Below are 25,503 nucleotides of genomic sequence, written 5' to 3'. Positions count from 1 at the left end.
TACAATTATTAATTTTCTTATATTTGTGACAGTCAATAACTTTGGTTATATTACACTATTTCATTATTTTTTAGTCTTAGGATGTAGTGTAAGGTAACTCTACAAGCCACAGCTAGGTTAAAAGTATAACAGACCATTCGTAATAACTTCAACATAAAGTTCACTTTGATCTAGTCATTGTGCATATTTATCCTAACGTATAAATAATTGTGCTACATTATAATGAGACATAATGTGCATAATTTGCAGTACTTTTAGAATTTGTTATTTTTGTAATAACAGAGGTTACTAACTTTTCACGCCTTCTGGACATTGCAGACGAAGGAAGGGGACCCTTGACTGGAGCGGAAGCCATGATTGTTGTCCTTCCTTCTGCCTCTCAGGAACGCTCGCGGACTGAACGTCAGAGAGTTCTGTCTGTATGTCTTTGACAATATTACCCCAGCATTTCCTTTATCACCTCCCGAATGCAGGTAAATAACTTCTGTGTGCATTTGCAGCATTTTGCTATTTACCCTTTGTGTTTATGCGGCTGTCACAGTGTCGGTTTTCCCCACTCCCAACACCACCGAGTCTGTGCAGTCGAGGAGACGGTTGCAGCTAGCCAGCTGTCTTGTTAATAACCAAAGAAGGCCTAGTTTAAACACAATACGTATCGATTTCGTGTTGCTAGCTAATTCACATTTTACATGTTTTAGACAAGGAACATTTGCAGTTATGGTCTAGGTACAATTGGCCTTTCCAGTGACATCTTTCGTGGTTTCTGATGAGTGAAATCGACGGTAAAAACTTACTTTACCTAGACACATAATACTATTCTTTATAGTTCGTGTGAATACACATGTGCATTGTAGATGGGCAGTACCAATAGGTGGAGCAGAGCAATGTTGTTAAAACTCTTCTTCGTACTGAGCACTTGGACAGATTATATGACACTTTTTTCTCCCCACGTTTGAAGATTGCAGCATAAACAATAAATCGAGCACAACAAGCTAATCGGGTTGTTTTCGTTTTTTTTTTTTTTTTTAAAGCATACAATATATTTTATTGCACTTTGATTTACTAAGCCTGTTTCTAGCATGACACCCGATTTGTTGTTACTTTGTAACTTCTCAGAACTGATTACGTAACGTCGCGAGCTTCAGCTGTCATTAGGGAACTTGTTTTGCCCGCGTATAACGATTGAGTTACAGTATGTATAGTTGATACGAGCAAGTGAGCAAAAAACATCCAAATGTCACACGTCAAACGTAGAGTACCTTTATAATGATTTCACTGCTGATCAAAGTGTGTTTTTTCCGACTCCTGGAATTTTGGCAGTCTGCTGCGCTTGCATATGCAACAGCTGCGACCTAACGGTTACAGTGCACGATATTTTTATGTAAGGCAAATGAGGTCATTCTGTCTAGGGAGTCTGCTTCAGATGTCCAAAATAGTCCCTCACATTTTTTTCTGTTAAAGCCTAATATATATATATATATATATATATATATATATATATATATATATTTGCGTCGTTTTAAAAAATTATGGCACGTGCTCATATTAGTTAGCTACATTAGACGGCAGGCAGACAGCAAATAAGTGGGGTTGAACAGTTGCACAAACAGATCAAAATGTCACAGAATGATTTTGTGACTGTTTTGTTGTCATAAGTATTTATGGATTAAGAACAATATCAAAATAACTATTATAGCAAAAACAAAATGTACAAATTCCAGTGCACCTTATAATAAGACGAGTAAATATGTAAAATGTAGTTTATGAAAGTTCCCACATATGTCACAATTATGCTACTTTCCATTTAAACTGGAAACACCTGAGGTGCATTGTTCAGTAATAACCAATGAATATATTCATGCATGTAATGCAAAGCTGATTACACATGCCTTGCAAATCAGCATCTACAAAAGCTTGCATGCTGCATGGTTTTCACAATGAACACAAGGTGCTACTATGCTTTCACTGAATTTGTATATAAAGGGAATCATGGCCAAACAGGAAGTCAAGGCATACAGTCTTAACTGCATTGGGATTGTATGTAAGATTTAGCTTTCAGTGAAGCTATTCAGAACGGCGGTTATGTGATTTGGTTGTGCATGTGTCACAGCACTTGTGTGTATTTTTTCTCCAGATTAACAGGCATGCCAAAGGAAAAATATGACCCTCCAGATCCACGCAGACTATATACCATCATGTCAGCAGAGGAGGCAGCCAATGGGAAGAAGTCACATTGGGCTGAGTTAGAGATAACAGGTTTGCCATGTATATTTGTCTTGGATTCTTAATATTTTTTTGATAGTGTGTATTTCTGGTAAGTTTAACCCATTAAGTGATGTGCTTTTTTTGGTTAATAGTAGCAGTTCAATGGGGTGTTGGACTAGATTGTTGTTAATAAATAGTTTGTTTATTTTTTTAGATTTATATCAGTATTTAAGAAGTTCTTAATCATTGTTTTGACATAACTTAACAGATGGTCTGACATTAAGTCTATGGGGTCTAAGTGTAGGAGTTGGCCTTGTCTCTGATGTCTCGCATTTGGTAGGGCGGGTCAGGAACTTGAGCAGTTCGCTATGGACACTCACCCATTTGACCGCACTGCACATCAACAACAACAACCTTAGCCGACTCCCCCCTGAAATCGCCAAGCTCCCACACCTGGTCTACCTGAACCTGTCCTCCAACAAACTGCGCAGCCTGCCAGCAGAACTCGGCAATATGGTGTCTCTCAGGTATGAGAGAAAGAGACCGAGGGACCACTCGTGGTTAGATTAGAAGTTACTTTACTAAATCTGAAAGGTTTTTTCCCTACCAAGAATTTTTGTAAATGTCAAGTCACTTAAATTACACATCAGGACCAGCTATCAAAGCTTCAGTGGTTTGGAATCATCTGCTATTCAAAAAGTTTATTAATATGGACTATTATGTTGTATACATAAAAGCCAAAAACAAAAGACCTGAAAGTAAAAGACCTCTTGCAAATGGCTTCACTCTTATATCATTATTGATGGAACACAATATCGCAGTATTTAGACCCTCTGTGCCTATGAACACTTGGCACAGTCTCCTTCATATCAACCGGGGCATCATGTCAGAGAGGAATGAAAGAACTGTACTCTGTATTATAGAAACATGTCTTATGACTAATACCTCAAATATGACTAATACTAAGTTATCTGTGCTCACATTCGGTTTCCCCTTTCATGGTCCCATTTGGGGGCCTTGCAAAAAATTATGGGCATATGGTAAATAAGGCTTCCTAAAGGAAAGGTATTGTAGCATAGTTGTTTGCTGAAAGCAGTTGTTCGCTAAAAGGCTTCAGAAGATGGCATGCTTGCTTTTTTTTTTTTTTTATCTGTACCATATGATGTTCTTTTCATGGCTTCTCCAGGGAATTGCTGTTGAACAACAACTGTTTACGGGTTTTGCCTTATGAGCTTGGGCGACTGTTCCAGTTACAAATCCTTGGTCTCAAAGGCGAGTCTCTGTTTTTTCTTTTGTTTTTTTTAAGAGTTCAGGCATACTGTGTACCCTGTAATATGAACAGCACCACAATAGCTTGTCTTCAGCTTTTCTCTTTTCAAACATGTCAAGAGATCAAGAGATCTAACTTTTACAGGTAACCCACTGTCCCAAGATATACTCAACCTTTATCAGGAGCCTGATGGAACAAGAAAGCTATTAAACTACATGCTTGACAATCTTGCAGGTAATATTTCTGCTTTTGGATTAAAAAAAACTTGTGCCACTGACAAATGTTCTTGGCCAAACAATTATCTATATTAATATGTCAACATATGTAGTAACAAGGTCTGTTATCTCTTCATGAATCCAGTCCACCCCGAACAACTCCCTCAAAGACCATGGGTCACGCTAAAGGAGCGAGACCAAGTGATGCCCACAGGTAGTAGAACCTTTGCTATTGTTTGGTGGCATATCATTAGCAGCTCAGTTTTCCTGTTCCCAGCCATTATGACTCCCACTGTACCAATGTATAGAAGAATGTAAACTGCATGCTGGGTATTCTGCAGGAACGCTTGAGGTGAATGTACAGTTGCCCAGAATGATTGGAAATCCTTTAAAGTACAGTCTTTATATAAAAAGGTTTATTTCAGAAAGCGGTTTCAGTTAATGCAGTGTTGTATCTTGTAATGCTGGATGTGGTAGAATACATATAAAGGATTTTGAGGCCATTTCTGAATGAAACGCCACCCTTGGTGCCCATTTTGAGGGTCAGAGTATCTGAGTGATGGCACTAAATCCTGCTTTATGTCATGCTATAATTGTAATTTTCAAAATTTCACTGGTCATGCATTGATAAATGATGCCAGTAACTGTTCACTGCTCCCCTCTAGCCGTATTCACAGTCATGTGCTACAATGTGCTATGTGACAAGTATGCAACAAGGCAACTGTATGGCTACTGTCCTTCCTGGGCTCTCAACTGGGAGTACAGGAAGAAGGGCATCATGGAGGAGATCACCAGCTGTGATGCAGACATCATCAGTTTGCAGGTATGCGTGCTAGGAGCCACGTAAAAATGTCTGCACAAGCTTTGCACAGCAGTACAACTTTGCGTGAATGAGACAGTCTAAACATAAAGAGCACTCTGTGCTTTCAGCTGAACAATTTAAACCATGCAGTTCAGCTTCATTTTTGCTTCTTTACCGGGAGCCATTTCTAACCACCTTTAACGGCGCCGACGTTCTGACGTCCACTGCAGGAGGTGGAGACGGAGCAGTACTACACCTTCTTTCTGGAAACGCTGAAGGAGCGCGGATACGATGGCTATTTCTGCCCAAAGTCTCGTGCCAAACTGGTGTCGGAGCAGGAGCGGAAGCACGTGGACGGCTGTGCCGTGTTTTTTAAAATCGAAAAGTGAGCACCTCACTCCCTCTGTCACGTATCAAAGCGCTTGCTCCAAACTGTTTATTTTGGCACCATTATCGATTTAAAAAATGTTTTTTTTATTATTTTGCTTGTCTAAACCTGTGGATCGTGTTCGGGCATTGCTCTTTAGATTTGCACTGATTCAGAAGCATACGGTGGAGTTCAACCAGGTGGCCATGGCGAACTCAGAAGGCTCTGAGGTCATGCTGAATCGGGTCATGACCAAGGACAACATTGGGGTGGCCATCCTGCTGGAGGTGAAAACAGAGCTGTTCACTGGAGGTAAAGGACTTGCATGGACACCACCTATACTCAACACTGAAACAACAGCAGTTTGTTCCAGTAGATGGTAGTAGATCACAAATTCTGGATTGAATGATGAAATAAAACATGTAGTCCCTGGTCCATTTGGAGTTGACAAACTTTCATTGGAGTCACATTCAACATCCAAATTAAGATAATTTTTAGTAATAATTGAAGACTTCTGACAACGCTACTGCTCTGGTACTGTAAAATAATTATTGATGCACAATAATTAAAGGAAGATGATACTTTGAACTTTTTTATACTTTTGTATAGTTGCTTAATACTTTAAATTCTATAAACATGTTTATAATTATTTGATGTGCCTTTTTATATATTTTATAACTGCTAAAGGCCAAAGGTGACCTCAGAATCAAAGAGGAAGGTCTTTCATGGTACTGGTATACAAAAGTAGCTCTCCCTGAAGTGCAAGTACAGATATACACTGTGGATTCAGAAAGTATTCAGACTCCTTTACTGGTCGCACACTTTAATGTGTTGTGGATTTGATTTTTAACATATATAATCGACATTTTTACTTCTCTATTCATAATCACCAATAATGATGAAGTGAAAACGTGTTTTTAGAGTGTTTTGAATTAAAAATCAAAAATGGAATTCTCTTATTTGCAAAAGTATTTAGACCCTTTATTCAGTCATTTGTAGGAGCCCTTTGACATCTCCACGAGCTCTACAAGCTTTGCACACGTGGAATGGAGCAGGTTTTCTTCGAGGATGTTCCTATAGTTGCCTGGATTCATCTGTTCCTCAGTTGTTCATCTCCCTGTGCCGACTATTGAGAAGCTCCCATGATGCTGCCACCATGTTTCATGTAGGGATAGTATTAGGGATGGTATCGTGCATTGCCTGTTTTTCACCAGACATGGTGCTTGCTGTTCTGCACAAAGCATTTAGTTTTTGTCTCATTGGACCAGAGAATCTTTTTCCACATATTGCTAGAGTCCTTTACATATAGTGTAGCAAAAAAAAAGTCGATGGTCATATGTGTTGTACTTAACAGCTGCTTCCTTCTTGCCAGTAAGGCCTAATTTATGGTGTTGCAGAGATGGTTGTGCAGAGTGACCATTCGGTTCTTTCTTACCTCTCTGACCAAGGCCCTTTTTGTTCAGATGCCCACTTTAGCCAGATGGCCCATGTGAGGAAGGTTAAAGGTTGTGTCAAGTTTCTTCCATTTCAAAATGATTGTGGCTACTGTGTAACACACAAAGCTTTGGCTACTGCTCTATACACTTACCCTCATCTATCCTTTGCTGCAATTTGATCAAACGATCCACAGACACTAGACTTAATGGTTTGTATTTTTCATGGCAATGCAGTGTAAATTATATCCATTCAAAATCAAATCCACATCACAAAAAATGTACAAGTAAAGAGATTTGAACACTTTCTGAATCCACTGCATATAAGGTACAGGATGCTATAGTACAAGCTCCTTGGAAGAAGTTACAGTAAACTGTCTTAATTTAGCAAGGTTCTGGTAAAAACCCACTAATGGAAACAGATATTTATAAGGTGTGAAGAGATTAAAGGAGATTAAAAGGTGTGAAGAGATTCATCTCAAAGGAAATGTCCTGCATGTGAATTAATTATAACGCAAGATGTGTGTGTGTGTGTGTGTGTGTGTGTGTGTGTGTGTGTGTGTGTGTGTGTGTGTGTGTGTGTGTGTGTGTGTGTGTGTGTGTGTGTGTGTGTGTGTGTGTGTGTGTGTGTATAGACTAATACTATGTGCTTCCTTTTTTTTGTTATATGTTCACGTGAATTACTTGTTGCAGCTCTCTTGTGAAACGTAAACGGTGGATGAGGTCCTTGTGGAACAAGAGCAAATGCTTTTTTTTCCAAATGTTACTTGAGGATTCTGGAGTAAAAGTTTTTTGTTTGTTTGTTTTTGTTGTTGTTGTTGTTGTTTTCTTATTCTCCAAAGGCAATAGAAAACATAAATACAAACATAAAACCTAAATATTGCCATCTGGGCAGGAAGGTTTGAAATTACAGTTTTATAATTTGGGGAAACACTACCTTCCCTTACAGAAAGATTGCCACTTGTCAGTAAAGTTGAGCTAAATTTAGTTCATATAAAAATTTGTGCTTCCTCTTTCTCAGAATGCAATAAACAGTGTTGACCACAGTCCAGTACAGGCAAAAATGAGCTAAATTACCAAGCACCTTATTTCTAATTTAATGTCAGAAGATGATATGGAAAATGTTCTGCCCTGTGACTGCTGGTCCAAGTAAAAGCAACTAAATCCTTTACTTCATACTTTTATTTACTTTTATACTTTATAACCTTTTTTGCAGGTTAGTCATTGGTGTACCAATTTTTCTAGTCATTGTTATGTTTACGCTTCTATAATTCTAGATATATAGATACGCTGATATGCTGATATCCCACTGCAGACATGAAGCTGCCTACAGAGAAGCAGTTCCTCTTGGTAGCTAATGCCCACATGCACTGGGACCCGGAGTACTCGGACGTCAAGCTCATCCAGACCGTGATGTTCCTCTCGGAGCTGAAGAGCATCGTGGAGAGGGCTTCGGGCCCAAGCGGCTCCGCCCCGCCCACCTGCGACCCCATCCCCATCCCCATTGTCCTGTGTGCAGACCTCAACTCTCTCCCAGACTCCGGTAAGCTCTGCCCCCAGCTCTTCCTGCTGCCAGACCACATCAGATGTCTAGGCCCAGAAGGGCTTGTGTAACGAGATTAGGGGACATTTCTATTTCTCAAGGCAGTTCTTATTCATGCAAAATATCACAAATCAAAAAATGCTTTTTTTGTGCTGTCAGTATTTTACTCAGCAGGTCCGATTTGTTTTGTAATGGGTGTTGCAGAGTATAGGCTAGCTGTGTGTTTCAACATGCAAAGCAGATTGACAAAGTGGGGGGGGGGGGGGACGACAATAAAATGCCTTGTAAGAAAAATGAACATCTTAATCCGAATCACAATGCAAGGCGTCCTAACCTTCGAAAAGAGGCTTTGAACCCTTTTAAATCATACAGATCCTGAACCATCGGGTTCTCTATGTTCCTCTGTGCCTTTTCTTCACTGATGCACATGATCAGCAATATACTCATGCTCACATGACTTCTCTTTATGATGATATAAAAATAATGTAATCCAATTTCTTTCCAAATGAGGAAAGCTTGCATCACACTTTGCGTGCAAGAGACATCTGTCAATTTGAATATCAATTTGAAAATCATTTTTGGATCATTATTTTATAATATACACTACATTTGAAAACTAAAACAGAAAGAATAAACAATATGTTTGTCATTTACTTTTAAGGGTGACCGAGATGGAAATGGCTGTTTTGAAATTGATGTAACAGCTTTGACAAAATAAGATACTTCTGTTTACTGATCTGTAACTGTATTATATTAGTACATACTTTTGTTAGTCTTATTGTTAGTATTACAATGCACAAAAATATTTCAGAGTTTCTACATCAAAGGGCCATTTTGACTGTAGTATTATGCATCTCATCTTTCTAAGCCAGCTGCTTATCCTATTGTAGTGCATCACTCGTTACCTTGGCAATCTTTATATCAGAAATCATCTGATAAAAAAACTGACAAATAGCTTCCAATTTACCAAAAAGAGACAATAGAATATCAATAGAATAAAAAGACAACAAAAATAAAACATCAACAGAAATATATTGAAAACAATCAGAATAAATCAGAAATATCACTACAAAGAAAAGTGGCTTTTTGACCAAGTAATAATTTTGTCTCAACAAACGAGAAATGCATTTGTTCTTGTTTATTCTGTGTTATAGTATAAATACACATGTAAATTCCAAATGGTCAGAAAACATTTTATGGAATCCTAGGTTTTCTAGCGTTAAAGGACGGCATCATTTTCACAATGCGTCCCTCTCCGCTTTTCCTCAACAATCGTGGCACATGGCAGGTGTGGTGGAGTACCTGAGTAATGGCGGCGTTGCAGAGAACCACAAGGACTTCAAAGAACTGCGCTACAGCGACTGTCTGACCAACTTCAGCTGCAACGGCAAGGACAGCAAGCCGGACGGCAGCGTCACGCACAGCTTCCAACTGAAGAGCGCCTACGAGAGCAATCTGATGCCTTACACCAACTACACTTACGACTTCAAGGTGAGGACGACTGTCTTACTGGGAATCAGGAATTAGGAGGAAGGGCAGGTGTGAATTCATTCATTCATTCTTATACAGCTAGAGCAGTTTTCTCTGTGTAAATTAACACCGCCAAGACGTTATCTGCCTATAAGAATGGCAATACTACTAATAGACAAAATATATAGGGTAACTTAGAAGAGAGGTAGGCTCGATCAGCAATAATGGTGGCTTGGTGGTTAGCATGTTTTTCTCTCAGCATCAGGGCCTTGGGTTCAAGTCCCTATCTGGGTGGAGTTTCCATGTTCTGTGTGGGTTTCCTCTGGGGTTTCTGGTTTCCTCTCACAGTCCAAAAACATGGAGGTTCATTTGATTTTTGATCATTTGATACTTTTAATAGTCCTGTATGAATGTGAATTGTGTGTGTGTGTGTGTGTGTGTGTGTGTGTGTGTGTGTGTGTGTGTGTGTGTGTGTGTGTGTGTGTGTGTGTGTAGATATATATGTGTATATGTATGTATGTATGTATGTATGTATGTCCATTTATGGTTGGTGCTCTGTCCTGGTTTTAATCTCCTCCCCTTTTACTGCACTCGGTGCAGGTTTCTAGTGCAGTCTGCAAATTGGCTGCTGCTTCTCATTGTTGTGTGTGGGTGTGTGTGGGTGTGAAATGATTGTAAAAGCTGATATAGTGATAGACTACCATTCTTTGGCTACAATTACCTCATCAAACTGTAAAAAATCTGATATTTCTCCTTGAATATTTTCACAGATGCCCTATGACCCACGTCTGGCCTTTATTAGCAATTTATAGTTTTGCACTAACTAAAATTCTGCCTTACTATGACTGTTCATCTCACCTTAACAGCCTGAGCTTGCCTTCAGAAGTGAGACAGTTATCAACACAGATCAGTTACCTGAACTGGCCAGCAGTGTAGTTTGAAGGCTCAATAACCTAGTGATGGTTGTGAACAGGTACATGCAACATCTGTAGACATTGTAATGATCTGACCAGTTTTGGTTCAGCAGGCAGACAGGTTGCTCTGCTATGCCTTTAGCTTGCCAAACATGAACCGATGCCCGTTATTGTTTAACATTGCTCACGTCTGTGTCTATAGGGCTGTGTTATCTTTTATAGCAGCAAGAGTACAGCAAGTTGGGGGCTTGCACACTCGTAGTCTCACATCAATCATGAATCTCAAGGAGCCTGAATAATCTGCACTTTTAACAGAGCCTTAGATGGTTAAGTTAAAGTTCTTTTTTTTTTTCTTGAGATTTTGCAGGTTTACGATTGTGGTCTTATTGTGTTACATCACCCATCATGAATATATGATTTTACTATTAAATCTCATCATGAGCCAAGGCATCTTATGCTCAGCTATCTGCTAAAAGCAGCACTCCAGTGCTCAGGAGGTTCACTCAGTGGTTACCCTCTTTTCCCCCCACACCCCTTCTCTTTTCGTCCCAGGGTGTGATTGATTATATCTTCTTCTCCAAGACTCACATGAGCGTGCTGGGGGCGCTGGGTCCGCTAGAGAGTCAGTGGCTAGTGGACAACAGCATCACCGGGTGCCCGCACCCACACATCCCTTCCGACCACTTCTCCCTACTGGCCCAGCTGGAGTACCGCCCTCCCCTTCCTCTCTTGAACGGGCTGCACCTGACCGTCCACAGGTAGTGCAACCCACCCAATCCCCTACCCCCAGCCCCACGCTCCTCCTCACCCTCACCACTAACGGACGAATCGTGAGTTCTCTGCAAGCTCACCGACATACCTAGGAGTGAATTGTTCTCCCATTTCACTCCCTTTTTTTAACCTTTGCACAGGATTGTATAAGTATGTTTTTCCAACTTTAAAAGAAGAAGCTTCATACCAAATTGGGGTTGGGATTCTGTGCTTGCTATCCATGACCGAATCTGAATGTGGCCCTCAAGTTAATATCTGTGGCTGAATGTCAGTTTTGAGATCTACCACACACTTATGCAGTGTTAGTGTCTATGTGTGATAAGCAAATAAAGACGGATATTTCTTGTCATGTAGCAAAACATCATCAGCTACCAGCAGTGTTTAAAAAAAAAAAAAAAAAGGGAAAAAAAGTCACTTTTCTATTTTTGTCAGTAAGCATTTTATATATTTCCCTCGTGTTTTATCAATTAAAACTTCTCATAGAAGAAATCCCACATTTGTAAATGTATGAAGTTATGGAGAACAATCAAAGTACAAGTATTACGTTATTGTATATTATGTAAGAGTAGCATCTGGTACTTTATGAACACAAGTTCCCCTTCTATCTTGTCATCACTGTAGGGGATTTGAGCATTGGAACTTTTAAATTGAGAAACTATGGCATCAGTGGCAATGTATCTAAAATGGGTCAACACAACCTGAGACATGTTAATTCCTATATGTGCAATGTCAGACATTATGCAAAATGGTCTTTTGTGAAGTCCTCAATGGACACATTAAAGAGGATCCCAGCCCTACACACTAAAACCCTGCTGTGTTTGTGAATTTTTATTTCTTTATTTATTTTTAATCTTTAGACCCTTCCTTAATCCTTAACACCATGTAATATTGTCTGTATTTTCCCACCCACCTTTTCTGCACAGTTCTGAGAATGTCTTGATAGATGTTGTGATAGTAACAGGAACTAGAGCTAAAAATGTAATTAATCTATCTCATCGTCCAAGAATTGCTCATCTTCACAAGAATCAGAATCACTGGCTTTGGTGCTACTTAATTTATACCCTTGATGAACTCAGCTCTCCCCAGTGACCTCTTGGTTCTGTATCATTCTGGAGTTTAATCTGGTCGCTAGTGCATGCTGTAAATGAAAAGGCAATCCATGCGCCTTGTCATGTAGATATAGATTTTTTTTTTCCCCCCTAGGATACTGACCTCCTCATAATGTGAAATATACTCTACAAACAATCTCAACTGCATGGCCACTATCTGTCCGAGCTGTATTTGTTGACCTGGAAACCTGGAGTAACTAATGTAAAACCCAACCGAAGTCATTCCTACAGTACAGAGGGGTGCAGGGCAAGGGAAAGAGAAGAGTCAAGCGTAGCACCACCATGTGATGACAAACTTAAAGGCACAACACTAAGTCGTGGTTGGACCCTGCAAGGGAGTGTTCTGACATGACTATCATTATTACGCTATCAAACTGGAAATAAAGGCTTGTTTTATGTCATGCTATTACAGTATTATCTTAATCAGTCTAGAGCATTGCCAGACATTGATAATGTCCAGTTCAACTTACCTACATGATATTTTGATTAATACATGGTAAATGTCAGGTGATCATATGAGAAAACAGCACGCGTCATGCATAATTATAGTTCAAGTTATGGGGAGGGGAAAATATATTCTTTGGTATTTCTCTATAATTGCAGTTTTGGGGGTTTGCTGCAGATTAGGGTTTGGACGTGAACTCAAAACACTAAAATCATGCTTGATCTAAAATAGTGATTACTATAAATTAATTACTATAATTTACATAGGTATTATGAAATAGGAATGGGCTATTCAGCATGGGTGGTTTGTACCACAAACGGAACATTCATCCTGAAAGAAGAACTGCCTTTGTTTCTTTAAAAAAAAATCCTTTAGGTTTTTTTTTTTTGCAGCACCAGCACGAGTGATGCGAAGAAGCTCAGCATGTGAGCCAGCATCTGTCACACTCACTTTCATTCGTCCATCCCCTTTTTCTTCTTCACTACAGACCCTGCTGAGGAAAAGATGGACACCCAGTTCTTCATGCCAATTAATTAATTCATTGTTGGTTCGTTCAGAAAAATGCCGGTAATTGAACGTGTGTCTCAAAAAATACCAGGTAATATTTTGCATAAGTATGTATAAATGCATTTCTAAAGTTATGCAGTGTTTCAGATACTTACATAAAGCTAAAGCATGTGATGAAATAATACAAAAGTATCAGTAAGTCTTGCATAGTGTAAGAAGTTGACCATGAGAAATTTAAACTGTCGTCATTATCAAACAAATAAACAATTACTAATAAATAGTGTCCAAGTGCTATTGTACAATTCGCCCATAAGTTGCAAATGCACCTCTTTCTTATTTCCAATGGAGGTGTACTGTTTATGTGCAGAAGGTAAAAGTCCTTCCAAAGGCTTACCTGCAAAGATCTGCAAGTCAGCTGGTAGAGTAAAATCACCTGGGTGGCACAGAATCATAGCAGGACTTTACTTTTCCTCTTTGAACATAGATTTATATACATCTTTTAAGGAGTATTGTCTGATGACAAATATAATGTTCGTCACACTTAAAGATAATCGTTGTAGAGCAATGGGCCAAATAAAACCAAACTTATATTTGAAATTTGGTAACAGTTTGAAATTTAGCAAGCTGAATAAAAAAATTCTTGCTTGCAGTGTTTGTTTGTTTGACATGTATCTCTGCTATGAACAAAACGGTCGCTTTAAAAAATAGTAATTCAAGCCCCATAGGATGTAGGTGTTCTAAGAGCAATTGAAACGATTGACCTGGCACTAGTTTTAAGGGTGCTTTTTGCAAATGGATAACAATTGGTAAAAATGACAAGGTTTATGAAAATACTTCTAGTTGCACAGCTCTTTGCTTATTATAGCTTGCACTATTGATACAAGAAAAAAATTGGAACTTTGACTTCAAAATATGTCAACTGAACTTTTCAAATGTAAGTATGGATAAAATCTAAGGAACCAGGACAGACAGAATATGTATCCGAGGTATGGAACAAACACTTAACACTGCACAACAGAGTCTATTTTAATTTAATCTGACCTACTTTTTTTTTTTTTTTTTACCTACTATGACAGAGACCATCACTCAAGAAGGTGAAATAGGTACTCTGGCTGCTGTGCTAGAGAGATGGCTCTTTGCTCTGGAGGTCAGGGCATGTGTTTGCCACCTGGGATCCATTGGGACAACCTTGGTATTAACCTTCTGTATTCTCTCTGTCACCTAGTGCCTGGTATTTCTCTACTTGTATTCCTTTTTGTAGATGTTTTCATCACTTGGGATTGCCACATCTCTTACCACTGCTGTTTCCTGCATCTAAAGCTTCTAGATAGCCTTCAAACATTTGGTTGCCAAACCTCCCTACACCTCCTACATTTAATTATGACAATAAACACACTGAAACGCAGACCTTCAGGTGAAACATTTGAGTAAGTGTTTCACCTAATTGGGTAAAACAACTGCACCGTCAACATAACTCAAGCAAAAAAAGCTTCTATATTCTGTTTCCTCTTTTAGTTTTTCTCCAAATTCTTGTACTCCTTACTTTGGGATTCCTTCACTTGGGATTTCCACATCTATTAACACTGCTGTTTTCCGCTATATCGACTATGCTACTATATCTATAGGTTCCACAGAATCATAGCTTTGTTGTTTTCCACCACTCTCTGTGCCTCCTCAGATTTGGACTTGTGGATGTCCAGCTCACATGCGCTGCATATGTATATGATCTTTTCCACTTGGTTGTCACTCGGTGTGTGCTTTCCCCACCAGCATGTTACATCATGCTACTAGGTGGTAGACTGTCATAGGTGCTCCTTTGCACAGTTGTTTACTTTGGGTCTTACTTGTTGTGGTACACAGCTTCAATTGACCTTGTCTTTTGTGCTTGTTCTTCTGCTGCCGTGATTGGTGCCTATGATGTTCTTCAGTCCTGCCTTTTCCAGCCATTGGATTGTCTTATGTCAGCCACCTCTGCTATATATTGGTGGTACATTCTATGTTATCCACATCCCATCACCCATCTGTTTTAGGCACTCTCATCAGTACACACACACACACACACATATACATATACATAGAGCTACATACAGCTTCGGGAAAAAATAAGAAACCACTACAAAATGATCAGTTTCTCTAGTTTTACAATTGATGGGTATGCGTTTGACCAGGCTGAGCAGTTTTATTTTATTCTATAAACTACTGGCAACATTTCTTCCAAATTCCAGATAAAAATATTCTAGAGCATTTTAGAGCATGTTTTTTTTTTATGAAAATGACTAATGGTCAAAATAACAAAGTTACAAAATTTCAGACCACAAATAATGCAAAGAAAACAAGCTCATATTCATTTATAAACACCACAGTGCTAATATTTCAACTTAGGATGAGTCAAGAAATCAATATTTGGTGAAATAACCTTGATTTTTAATCACAGCTGTCATGTGTCTTGGCATGCTTTCCACCAGTCTTTCACATTGCTGTTGGGTAACTTTACGCCACTCCTGGCACAGAAATTCCAGGAGCTCGGGTTTGTTTGATAGCTTGTGACCATCCGTCTTCCTCTTGATCACATTCCAGAGGTTTTCACTGGGGTTCAGGTCTGGAGATTGGGCTGGCCATGATAGGGTCTTAATCTGGTGGTCCCTCATCCACATTTTGATTGACCTGGCTGTGTGACATGGAGCATTAAAAAAGCAATCATCAGAGTTGGGGAACATTGTCAGAGCAGAAGGAAGCAAGTTTTCTTCCAGCACAGTTTTGTAAGTGGCTTGATTCATGTGTCCTTCACAAAGACAAATCTGCCCGATTCCAGCCTTGCTGAAACACCCCCAGATCATCACTGATCCTGCACCAAATTTCACAGTTGGTGCGAGACACTTTGGCTTGTAGGCCTCTCCAGGTCTCCGTCTAACACGACCGGGTGTTGGACAAAGTTGAAAATTGCACTCATCAGAGAAGATGACCTTTCTCCAGTCCTCTACAGTCTAATCCTTATGGTCTTTCGCAAACTACAGTCTGGCTCTTTTTTGCTTCTCATTGATGAAGAGCTTTTTTTCTAGATTTGTACAAGTTCAACCCTGCCTCCAGAAGTCTGTTTCGAACCATCCTCGCTGTGCAATTCACCCCAGCTGCTGCATGCCATTCTTTTTGTAGGTCACTTGACGTCATCTTACGGATGTTAAGTGACATTCAAATGACGTAGCAATCTGTAGCTGCTGTTGTCACATTTGTATGCTGCTTGACCTTGTTCTTATTAATTGTAATTTTTTAAATTTTCAAGATAGAAGCAACCTGATGCTCAACCTGATGATCGTTTCCTCATTAAGAACCTTTCTTTTCAACTCTTTTGGCATGGTCTGTAGCTGTAGTTTTACTTTTTGGGGTAGTCCTAGCACTGCTTTTCCCATCCAGCTGGTTCTATAAGAAGAGAATAGTGATGACAGCAGTAGTGGTTTTTATACTGTTGATGGTTAGAATAGGATTTTGTTAAGGTGATCACCTATTCAGCATCTCATTAAGTAGAATGAGTTGTGTCTGTGAAGGAATTCAACAAACACTTGAATGGAATGGCTGCTATACATGAGGACATGCTGATTTAAGAAAAAATTGGAGTAGTCTCATATTTTTTCCAGGAGTTATATATATACAGCAGGTGAAAGAAGTATTGAACACATCACCAATTTTCTAAGTAAATATATTTCTAAAAGTGCTATTGACATGAAATTATCACCAGATGTTGGTAACAACCCATCCAATCCACACATGCAAAGAAATCAAACCATAGATGTCCATAAATTAAGTTATGTGTAATAATGAGAAATGACACAGGGAAAAAGTATTGAACACGCTTACTGAAATTTATTTACTACTTTGTACAAAAGCCTTTGTTGGTGATGGCAGCTTTAAGATGCCTCCTGTATGGAGAAACTAGTTGCATGCATTGCTCAGCTGTGATTTTGGCCCATTCTTCCACACAAACACTCTTCAAATCCTGAAGGTTCCGGGGCTCCTTCTATGAACTCTGAGCTTTAGTTCCTTCCATAGATTTTCAATTGGATTCAGGTCAGGTGATTGGCTGGGGCATTCTAGCAGCTTTATTTTCTTTCTCTGAAACCAACTGAGAGTTTCCTTGGCTGTGTGTTTGGGATCGTTGTCTTGCTGAAATGTCCACCCTCGTTTCATCTTCATCATCCTGGTAGACGGCATCAGATTTTTATCAAGAATGTCTTGGTACATTTGTCCATTCATCCTTCCTTCAATTTTATGCAGTGTGCCAGTGCTGTATGCTGAAAAATAGCCCCACACCATGATGTTCCCACCTCCAAACTTCACTGTTGGTATGGTGTTTTTGGGGTGATATGCAGTGCCTTTTGACCTCCAAACATGGTGTGTATTATGGAATCCAAAGAGTTCAATTTTGGTCTCATCTGACCAGACTGTATTCTCCCAGTATTTCACAGGCTTGTCTAAATGTTGCTGAGCAAGCTTTAAACACACTTCAACATGCGTTTTCTTCAGCAATGGAGTCTTGCGTGGTGAGCGTGCATACAGGCCATGGAGGTTGAGTGCATTACTTATTGTTTTCTTTGAACCAATTGTACCTGCTGATTGCAAGTGTTTCTGTAGCTCTCCACAGGTGGTCCTTGGCTCTTGGACAACTCTTCTGATAATTCTTTTCACGCCACTGTCTGAAATCTTGCAGGGAGCACCTGGTTGTGGCCGGTTTATGGTGAAATTATGTTCTTTTCACTTCCCAATTATGGCCCCAACAGTGCTCACTAGAACCTTCAGTAGTTTAGAAATTCTTCTGTAATCAATGCCATCAGTATGTTTTGCAACAATAAGGTTGAGAAGGTCTTGACAGAGCTCACAGGTTTTACCCATCATGAGATGTTTCTTGTGTGGCACCTTGGTAATGAGACACCTTTTTATAGGCCATCAGTTGAACCATCTGATATTTAATTTGCACTAAGTGGCAGGATTGCTTTCTAATTAGTTATAGATTTCAGATGGTGTCGTGACTTTCCATGGATTTTTGGACCTCTCTTTCTTCATGTGTTCAGTACTTTTTCCCTGTGTCATTTCTTATTATTACACATAATTTATGGACATATATGGTTTGATTTCTTTGCATGTGTGGATTGGATGGGTTGTTATCGACATCTGGTGAGAATTTCATGTCAATAGCACCTTCAGAAGTATAATTACTTCGAAATTTGGTGACGTGTTCAATACGTATTTCACCTGCTGTGTGTGTGTGTGTGTGTGTGTGTGTGTGTGTGTGTGTATATGTGTAATATATATACAATTTATTTATTTTTATTTTTTTTAAAAAACACAGTCACCAATTGAGTGGCACTTAGTCATTGGAGACAGCATAGTGAGTGTATGCGTGTTGATTAATGATTGGTCACCAGCCAAAGGAAGTTTCCCATCCCCATCTACTGCCACTCTGGTTTTGCTGTCCAAAATAAGGGTGCTTGTCATCCAGCTAGCACCTTAGGCAGTTTCCTGCTGCCACGGAGACTCACGCTACTGTTTTGAGAGGCGGGGATTTGGCCCACCACCACAATAGGTATACCAGTCAAATGAATTAGGATGTTATGCTGCTTCACTGTCACTGTGTTGTGCGTTGCTTTTGATTATGTTGCCCCTATTTTCAAAAGTATCCCTCTGCAACCCAGTAGACACGATCTTGGTTTGCTAATTCCTGTCAGAGTGAAGAGCCAACACTTTGATGGGTGGAAGTGTTTGTCAACCAAGAAAATTTGATGAAAAAGCATGTATCTAGAGAAACACCTGATTGTCAATAGTCATTGTACAATGATAGTCAATCTGTTTTAAAGTTTTTGTAAGGGTTATATAAATAGGCTTAACACTATGTGTGTATGACTAGCTACAGTTAACTACTAATAGATTACTGTTAGCTACTCATAGATAACTACACATGATGTTGACTGTTGACAGTTATCTAGTCTAGCTGGCTGGCTTGCTGTGTTGCAAATTTGCAAAATGCAAAATTCATTGTCTGCTATTATAAATACAATAATCAATAAAAAAACAAAAACCACAAGAAATGTTAAAGTAGCCTTAACAGCAGAGTTGTCATTTGGATTATAGCTCATCTTCAAATAATCTTATATAAAGTTACGTTTAACCAGTACTTTGTGTAAATTATATTGTCTCTTCTTTTTTGAAAAGCTATCATTTAGCAACAGTGATTACAGGAAAAACAGTAGGGATGGGACGCGCGATGCTGACGTTCCGGCACTTGTCTAGCTTTCTGAATACTACTCCGTAGCGTCAAACTGAACACCCACATCACGTGTCCAAAGCTAAGGGAAGCTTCTGTTGCGTTTCAAAGCTGTTTTGATGGGTAGATGCTCCTTCGTTTGATTGACAGAATACGAAAAATGATCACACATCTGTCAACTGCCAACACTAGGAATGCCTAGAAGTCAAGCAAGCACAACCCAACTTAAGGTGTTTTTTTGTGTGAAGAAGGAGATTCTGAGAGATAGCGAGATATACACAGACAGTGTGATTTAGTGATAGGCTAGACATAAGGTTGGTCATAGAACACATTGTTTGCTAGGCTAGTGAGAGACAGTGAGTGACAGCTGGGATAGATATCGTGACATCGATGGTGCGTATATAGGCCAGGAAAATGAGCCTCTGCTTTACTGGCAAAAAAACATGCATTTCAGCAAGCTGGGGAGGTAATTTTGAAGAGAGAAGAAAGGTCTCAGCCCCAAAACAGCACAACAACTGATATTTAAAAAGAAAAATCTTAACAAAACGATGTTCATTTATTTCCCATGATTGGTCTTCATTTTCCATTAGTTACTGTTAACATGAATGTACACGATATGCTCTCAATTATGTGATTGACCAGCCATGTGACTGAGAGAACTGTGCATGCTCCACAAGCTTTTTTGTTTGTTTGTTTGTTTGTTTGTGGTTTTTGAGCAGATCAGTGCTGCGACTGTAAGCGAAGGAGCACAAGAGGGAAATATTTTGTATCTGCGAAATAAAATAAGGAAAGGGTGGGTTTCCCAGTTCAGGAGTTTACACTCATGTGGATTATTCCTATTCGCTAGTGTACTTTCCAAAGCGCATGTCAACAGCTAGTCACTCACACTTCATTCCACTGTAGGCGAAATGTTCCACAAAGAAAGCATATTAAAATCGCTTACATTAGACATACAGTACATTCAAACCGCCCAAACCCATGCGGGTTATAACAGCCTTGTCCTTTATTGCGGTTTCTGTCACCTGATCAAGATTGTGCTTAGCCCCTTTAATAAAGCTGAAAAGTTCTGTGATTGCATCCAGTTTCTCCCCACAATTTGTAACAGTTTGTGTATATATACCATTATATTTCTAATATGTAGATAATGCTGTTAATGAATTTAGACTAAGGTCTTAATCAAAAGTTATAAGCGTTATTTTATTATTTTATAGCATAAACCTAATTTCAATGTTTTTGCAAATCATGTGAACGTGTGAAAGTAGCCCAAGTTCTGCAAGGGATCAATTTAAGAACGACGTTTGCAGGCTGACTCAGCAGCACACGATTCTCAGAAACACGCGGGTGTTGGCGCGATGTTTCTGATGTAGAAGCAGACAGCACTGTTGCACAAACTGATTATAGCCTGACAAGAATCACTGTACGCGTTTGATTTTTTAAAGTTTATTTATTTTGCATTGATCGTTTTGGCATGTCGCTAATGCGTGCTCGATGACATTAAAATGAGATTAGTCAGCCTAAATATTTTGTATCCAGATTTTATCTTGGAACGTGTTTGAATAAGAGTATTTTGAAACAGCACATATTATGTGTTTGACTGTCAGATAATCAGATAATATAAATTAAATGAAGTGTCAACACGTTTTTCTACAATGGGTTTTGTTGCAAGCACACATTTTGCAGTACTTCACTTTTAAATATTTTAATCATTTTGGCAGCCCATAATGGTTTCCAATGTGTTTACTGATCCAGTGTGAATCAAGCTAAAACTTTTGTGCTATTTATCTCCCTTGTGAAAGCAGCAAAGTTGCTTTAAGATTGTCCTTTTATTTCAGGAGTATTCTAATACTTTCAGTCATTGGTTGTAGTCATACTAAAACTTAAATTCATCATTAACATGAAACACATACCAGCATTTTGAATGAAAAAAACCCATTCCTACGGCATCCTTTTCATGCTGACATGGCACATGCAGTTTGTGCGTGAAAAAGTTGGGAATCCACACTTCTTTTTCTGTTTTAAGAAAGAGAAAAATGACCATAAAAAGACCAAAAAATTGAGCTTGGTTATGTATGAGCTCACAGCCTTCCATTGCTTGAAAGATTATGTTCTTTACTGACTTCACTTCAGGTGCCACACAAACTGGTTTATTGTCCTAATTGGTGATCCTGAATAAATGACAAAAGCTATCAGTATTAACCAATGACCACCATAATTGCAAAATCTAACACAACTGTCATGTACAGTCATGGCCAAAGGTTTTGAGACTAGCACAAATTTTGATTTTCACAAAGTTTGCTGCTTCAGTTTTTATGGTGACAATTTGAATTAACTCTAGATTGTGAAGAGTGATCAGATGAATTGCAGTTAATTGCAAAGTCATTCCTTGCCATGAAAATTAACTTAATCACAAAAATTACTGCATTCCAGCTTCTGCATTTCAGTCCTGCCACAAAATGGCCTGCTAACATAAGTTCAGTGATCTTCTCGTTAGCTCAGGAGAAAGTGTTAATGAGGACAAGGCAGCTGATATCACCCTGTCATGCTGATTAGAAGAGCAGACTGATTGCTTTAAAAGGGTGGTGGTGTTTGAAGTTTTCTTCTCTTAACCATGGTTACCTCCAAGGAAACATGTGTAGTCATCATTGCGTTGAATCAAAAGGGCTTTACAGGCAAGGCCATTGCTGCTTGTAAGCTAGCATCATAAATGATTGTTCCCCATCAGCATGATAAACGAACCATTTATCAAATCATCAAGAACTTCTATGGTATCAAAACATCCTCCAAGAGCAACTCCTCACAACAACCCAGGAGCAATTTGGTGATGAACAATGCTTTTTTCAGCGTGACTGAGCAGCATGTCACAAGGCAAAAGTGATGACCAAGTGGCTCAGTGAACAAAACATTGAAATTTTGGATTCATGGCCAGGAAACTCCTGCGCTCAATCCTCAAAAAGAGGCTGTACAAACAAACTGATCAACTCTGAGCACAGAGAAGGCATGAATGGGTTGTCAAGATTTATACAAGAACTGACTCACAGACTTTTTGGTATTTGTAGTTGAGTGCAAATTTTTCCACGAGGAACATGTCCTTTTAAATGCTGGACCACATTAAGCTCCAAAGAGGTCATTATTCATTACATCCTGCATGTTATGTTATGGTCTTACCTATGCACTCACATTTAAAATTTTGGATATGAATCTTTGAAATTTGCTATATGGATTATGCCACATGTCTGAAAAATTTGTGAGACACCGGTAAAGTAAAGATAGGAAGTAATGGAAATATTCTGACTTTGGTCATGGTAACACCAAGGGGAAAAACCCAATAGCCAGGTGTACCAGAGAAATGCAGTAATAGGCTGAATAATCAACGGAAATATTGTGTGGCCCTCTGTGGAGGTAGGGTTCAACATCAGTGTTTAACAGCAAGCCCAGCGTTTTTTGCCTGTAGTTTCAGCTCCTCCTACAGTGCTTCCCCATTGCTAAGTCAGGATGATGAATTGAATGGTGAACTCAATTCTACGAACAGCATTCTTATGTAGATATTCTTATCCTCTACAAGTGCAGTGTGTATGGCCTGCAAGGTTGTATCTTCAGTGGATCCATTCATAAGGAACATCTGGATCCAGTGCACTGAAAGGACTGTTCTTAATATGTGCCAAGACAAGATTTCAAAGCATTTCATTATCAATTCTTCTTTCTTGTGGCTTAAATTATTGCAGAGTACAACCAATGTGAATACAATTTTACACACACATAGGCTAAATTCATTCAAACTCTATTTTTAGGATATGTGCTTTGTTTGCAAAAAAGGTAGTTTCAAAATCAAAGTCAGGTGATGTGTGTGTGTGTGTACCTCATTCATTGCTCCACTTGTGTCTTATTATCTAATTATGTTGTATTATATCTAATTATGTAACGCCCCAGGGGCTACTCTAGCTAGGATGGATGTGGGGCTTGTAACACGAATTAGACTAGATTTATATAACAGGCTTCCCAGATCAAGGGTTTGCCTATGGTATTACTTTACTTAGAATAAGTAATACTTATCAAACAACTCTATCCCTTTGATAGGGTTGATGAAAGGAACCAGCCCTGGCTATGTGCACAGCTCAGCCAATGTTTACAGTTTTGTGGTCAAATTGCTATGGTTTCTTGTACTTGCATTCGTTCCAGCCCAGAGGTTGACCTGATCTACTGTAGTTCCATTCATGCCAGTGGGAGGATGAAGAGGAGGATGGGGAAATGGTAGAAGCCAAAGTATGAATGGTGAAGAGGGAGAGAAGGAGTAATCTCTCAAGATTATGCTCCATAAGGAGAAACCTTGTCTGAAGTAATGGAAAATATGGGGCTGTTTTAGGCAACCCCCGACCACCATCAATGTCCATGTTAGTGGGTGCAAAATGGCATGCCACCAAAAAGCTTTCCAGACACATTTCCCCCATCCAAGCCTTTAATGATGGTTTACAATTGAGAATTACAAATGCCACTGATCTATCTGGGGATGTCATTCTCTGTCCATCCTGTTTTTCTTCAGCTTCCAGTTTTGCTCATGCCTTGACACAAAAACAAAACTTCTGAAGTGCCTCTGTAGCCTAAGAGCACTTCTGTTGTGAGAGACCTCAAATACAGCATTTTTTGTTGCTTGTTTTTCATTTTGATGTTATGGCTTAATTCTAAGTTGATTTCACATTATGTTTGAGTGCTGTAATTTTTTTAATGCTTCATTTATGCATTGTTGTTGTGTTACATCCCTGGATGTTGTGGGATTGTTATTCATGCTGTTGTGCTTTGACGGGTTACCCACAAGAGGTCTATCTGAGAAGAACCAGTGAGATGTGGCTCATTATTACAATGATGACCTGATTGGCTAATGGGACAGTTGACTCCTCTTTAAATTTCTGTGTTGCTTATATGTTGATGGCTTGTGGTATTTTATCAGTAGTCCCCACCCAGTCAAGGTAGATGCAGCTCTGTAGGGCTCTGAGTTTGTGTATCCTTGTCAGCTGTAGGTTTTAATTTAAATAAGGTTTAATGAGATTGAATTTACCCTCATCTGTCATTATTTCTCATCTGTCCCAGTGTGTACTGAATGTAATGAGGGGCAGTGGTAGCTCAGTGGTTAAAGTACTTGACTTGTAATCGGAATGTGGTTGGTTTTTTTTCCCCTCCCTTTTCTATATCCTATTTTTGCAACAGGGATTTAGGGTAGGAGTGTTCTTCTTTTACATTTTTTTAGGGAAAATAGTGAATGGGCTGTCATTAGTTAATTTTTGTATGTTTTGTTGGTGTAAGCCCACCCTGAAGATATGCTCCTGTTTTGGTTTATATTGTGATTGTTTTTGTTTCTTTCTGCATTATACAGATAAAATAATCTATAACTGCGTCTCCTTGTATTTTATGTTGTGCTCTTGTGGTCCTAGATTATTGATTTCAAAAGGGTTGTCTGTGTCACGGCTTCCACTGCAACCCAGTCTACAGCGGACTACATAACCCAGAAACCTCCTGTGCGCTCCCAGTCACCTGAGTAATAGCCTCACCTGTGTCTATTTCTCCCTAATGTGGTTCACTATATAAGCCCTCTTGTGTCTGTATATCGTTGTGAAGTCTTGTTTGTAGGACTTGTTACTGAGCTGTGGTTTAATACTGTGGCTGCTGTTCTGGATTATTAGATTACTCTTCTGTCTGTTCCCTTTTGGATTTGTTAGCTCTGTGCCTATATTGGATTGACCTCTGCCTGTTTTGACTACTCTTTGGATTGCCCCTATTAAACTATATGTTTTTGCTGCATTTGACTCCATCTCTGTTCACAAAGTCTGACAGTCTGTGATAGGCTCATAACAGTTGTGTTATCTCTTAATGTATTTGTACTCTGCTTTAATGCATTAGTGTGCTTGCTTAATGCAGTCATGTTCATTTGCACTGTAAATGACAGCATATATGTGCCTTCACGAATCATATTTTAAAAATGTTCCTGGTGACATATGATGCATCCCTTTATATTCAAATCTGGAACATTCTTCCCAAGATCATCTAGTTTTAAAACTGAGGTGAGTGATTTAAGTTGCTTTCTCAGCTCTGCACTTTAGTTTGGAGAAGCATGAACATACATAGATTATGCCCGATGTGAATTCCCTGTAATGGTCTCCATGGTCCTGTTCAGTATATCAAGCTAAATCCGCTGTGATGTTTATCACTC

The 25,503-nt window shown here is 39.1% G+C and overlaps 1 protein-coding gene across 2 annotated transcripts; it reads left to right on the top strand.

The window, feature by feature from the left end:
- The first annotated feature begins 325 nt into the window (after window positions 1–325).
- On the top strand, window positions 326–13,329 carry cnot6l (CCR4-NOT transcription complex, subunit 6-like). 2 transcript variants are annotated; one of them, XM_027028995.3, is made up of 13 exons: window positions 326–473; window positions 2,135–2,256; window positions 2,546–2,732; window positions 3,392–3,477; window positions 3,620–3,709; window positions 3,836–3,904; window positions 4,356–4,513; window positions 4,723–4,877; window positions 5,020–5,171; window positions 7,608–7,835; window positions 9,124–9,326; window positions 10,772–10,977; window positions 13,032–13,329. In XM_027028995.3, the coding sequence occupies exons 2-13, from the start codon at window positions 2,145–2,147 to the stop codon at window positions 13,039–13,041; spliced, it is 1,656 nt and encodes a 551-aa protein (XP_026884796.3). In that variant the 5' UTR covers window positions 326–473; window positions 2,135–2,144; the 3' UTR covers window positions 13,042–13,329. The 2 variants fall into 2 exon arrangements, with proteins under 2 accessions (XP_026884796.3, XP_026884804.3); XM_027029003.3 differs by lacking the exon at window positions 13,032–13,329 and adding an exon at window positions 12,194–12,227.
- Window positions 13,330–25,503: the final 12,174 nt, after the last annotated feature.

This window comes from Electrophorus electricus, chromosome 5 (assembly GCF_041902795.1).
Source record: "Electrophorus electricus isolate QZ-2024a chromosome 5, ASM4190279v1, whole genome shotgun sequence".
NCBI classification, from domain to species: Eukaryota; Metazoa; Chordata; class Actinopteri; order Gymnotiformes; family Gymnotidae; genus Electrophorus; species Electrophorus electricus.
The sequence above is the reverse complement of the archived record's forward strand: the minus strand, read 5'-3'. Positions and strand labels throughout refer to the sequence as shown.

Excerpts from the sequence above, each read along its gene's own strand:
- cnot6l (XM_027029003.3), top strand. The coding sequence starts at position 2,145 with ATGCCAAAGGAAAAATATGACCCTCCAGATCCACGCAGACTATATACC. Across the intron at positions 3,905-4,355 it reads AGACCAAGTGATGCCCACAG|CCGTATTCACAGTCATGTGC; the intron begins GTAGTAGAACCT and ends GCTCCCCTCTAG. Across the intron at positions 4,514-4,722 it reads CAGACATCATCAGTTTGCAG|GAGGTGGAGACGGAGCAGTA; the intron begins GTATGCGTGCTA and ends CGTCCACTGCAG.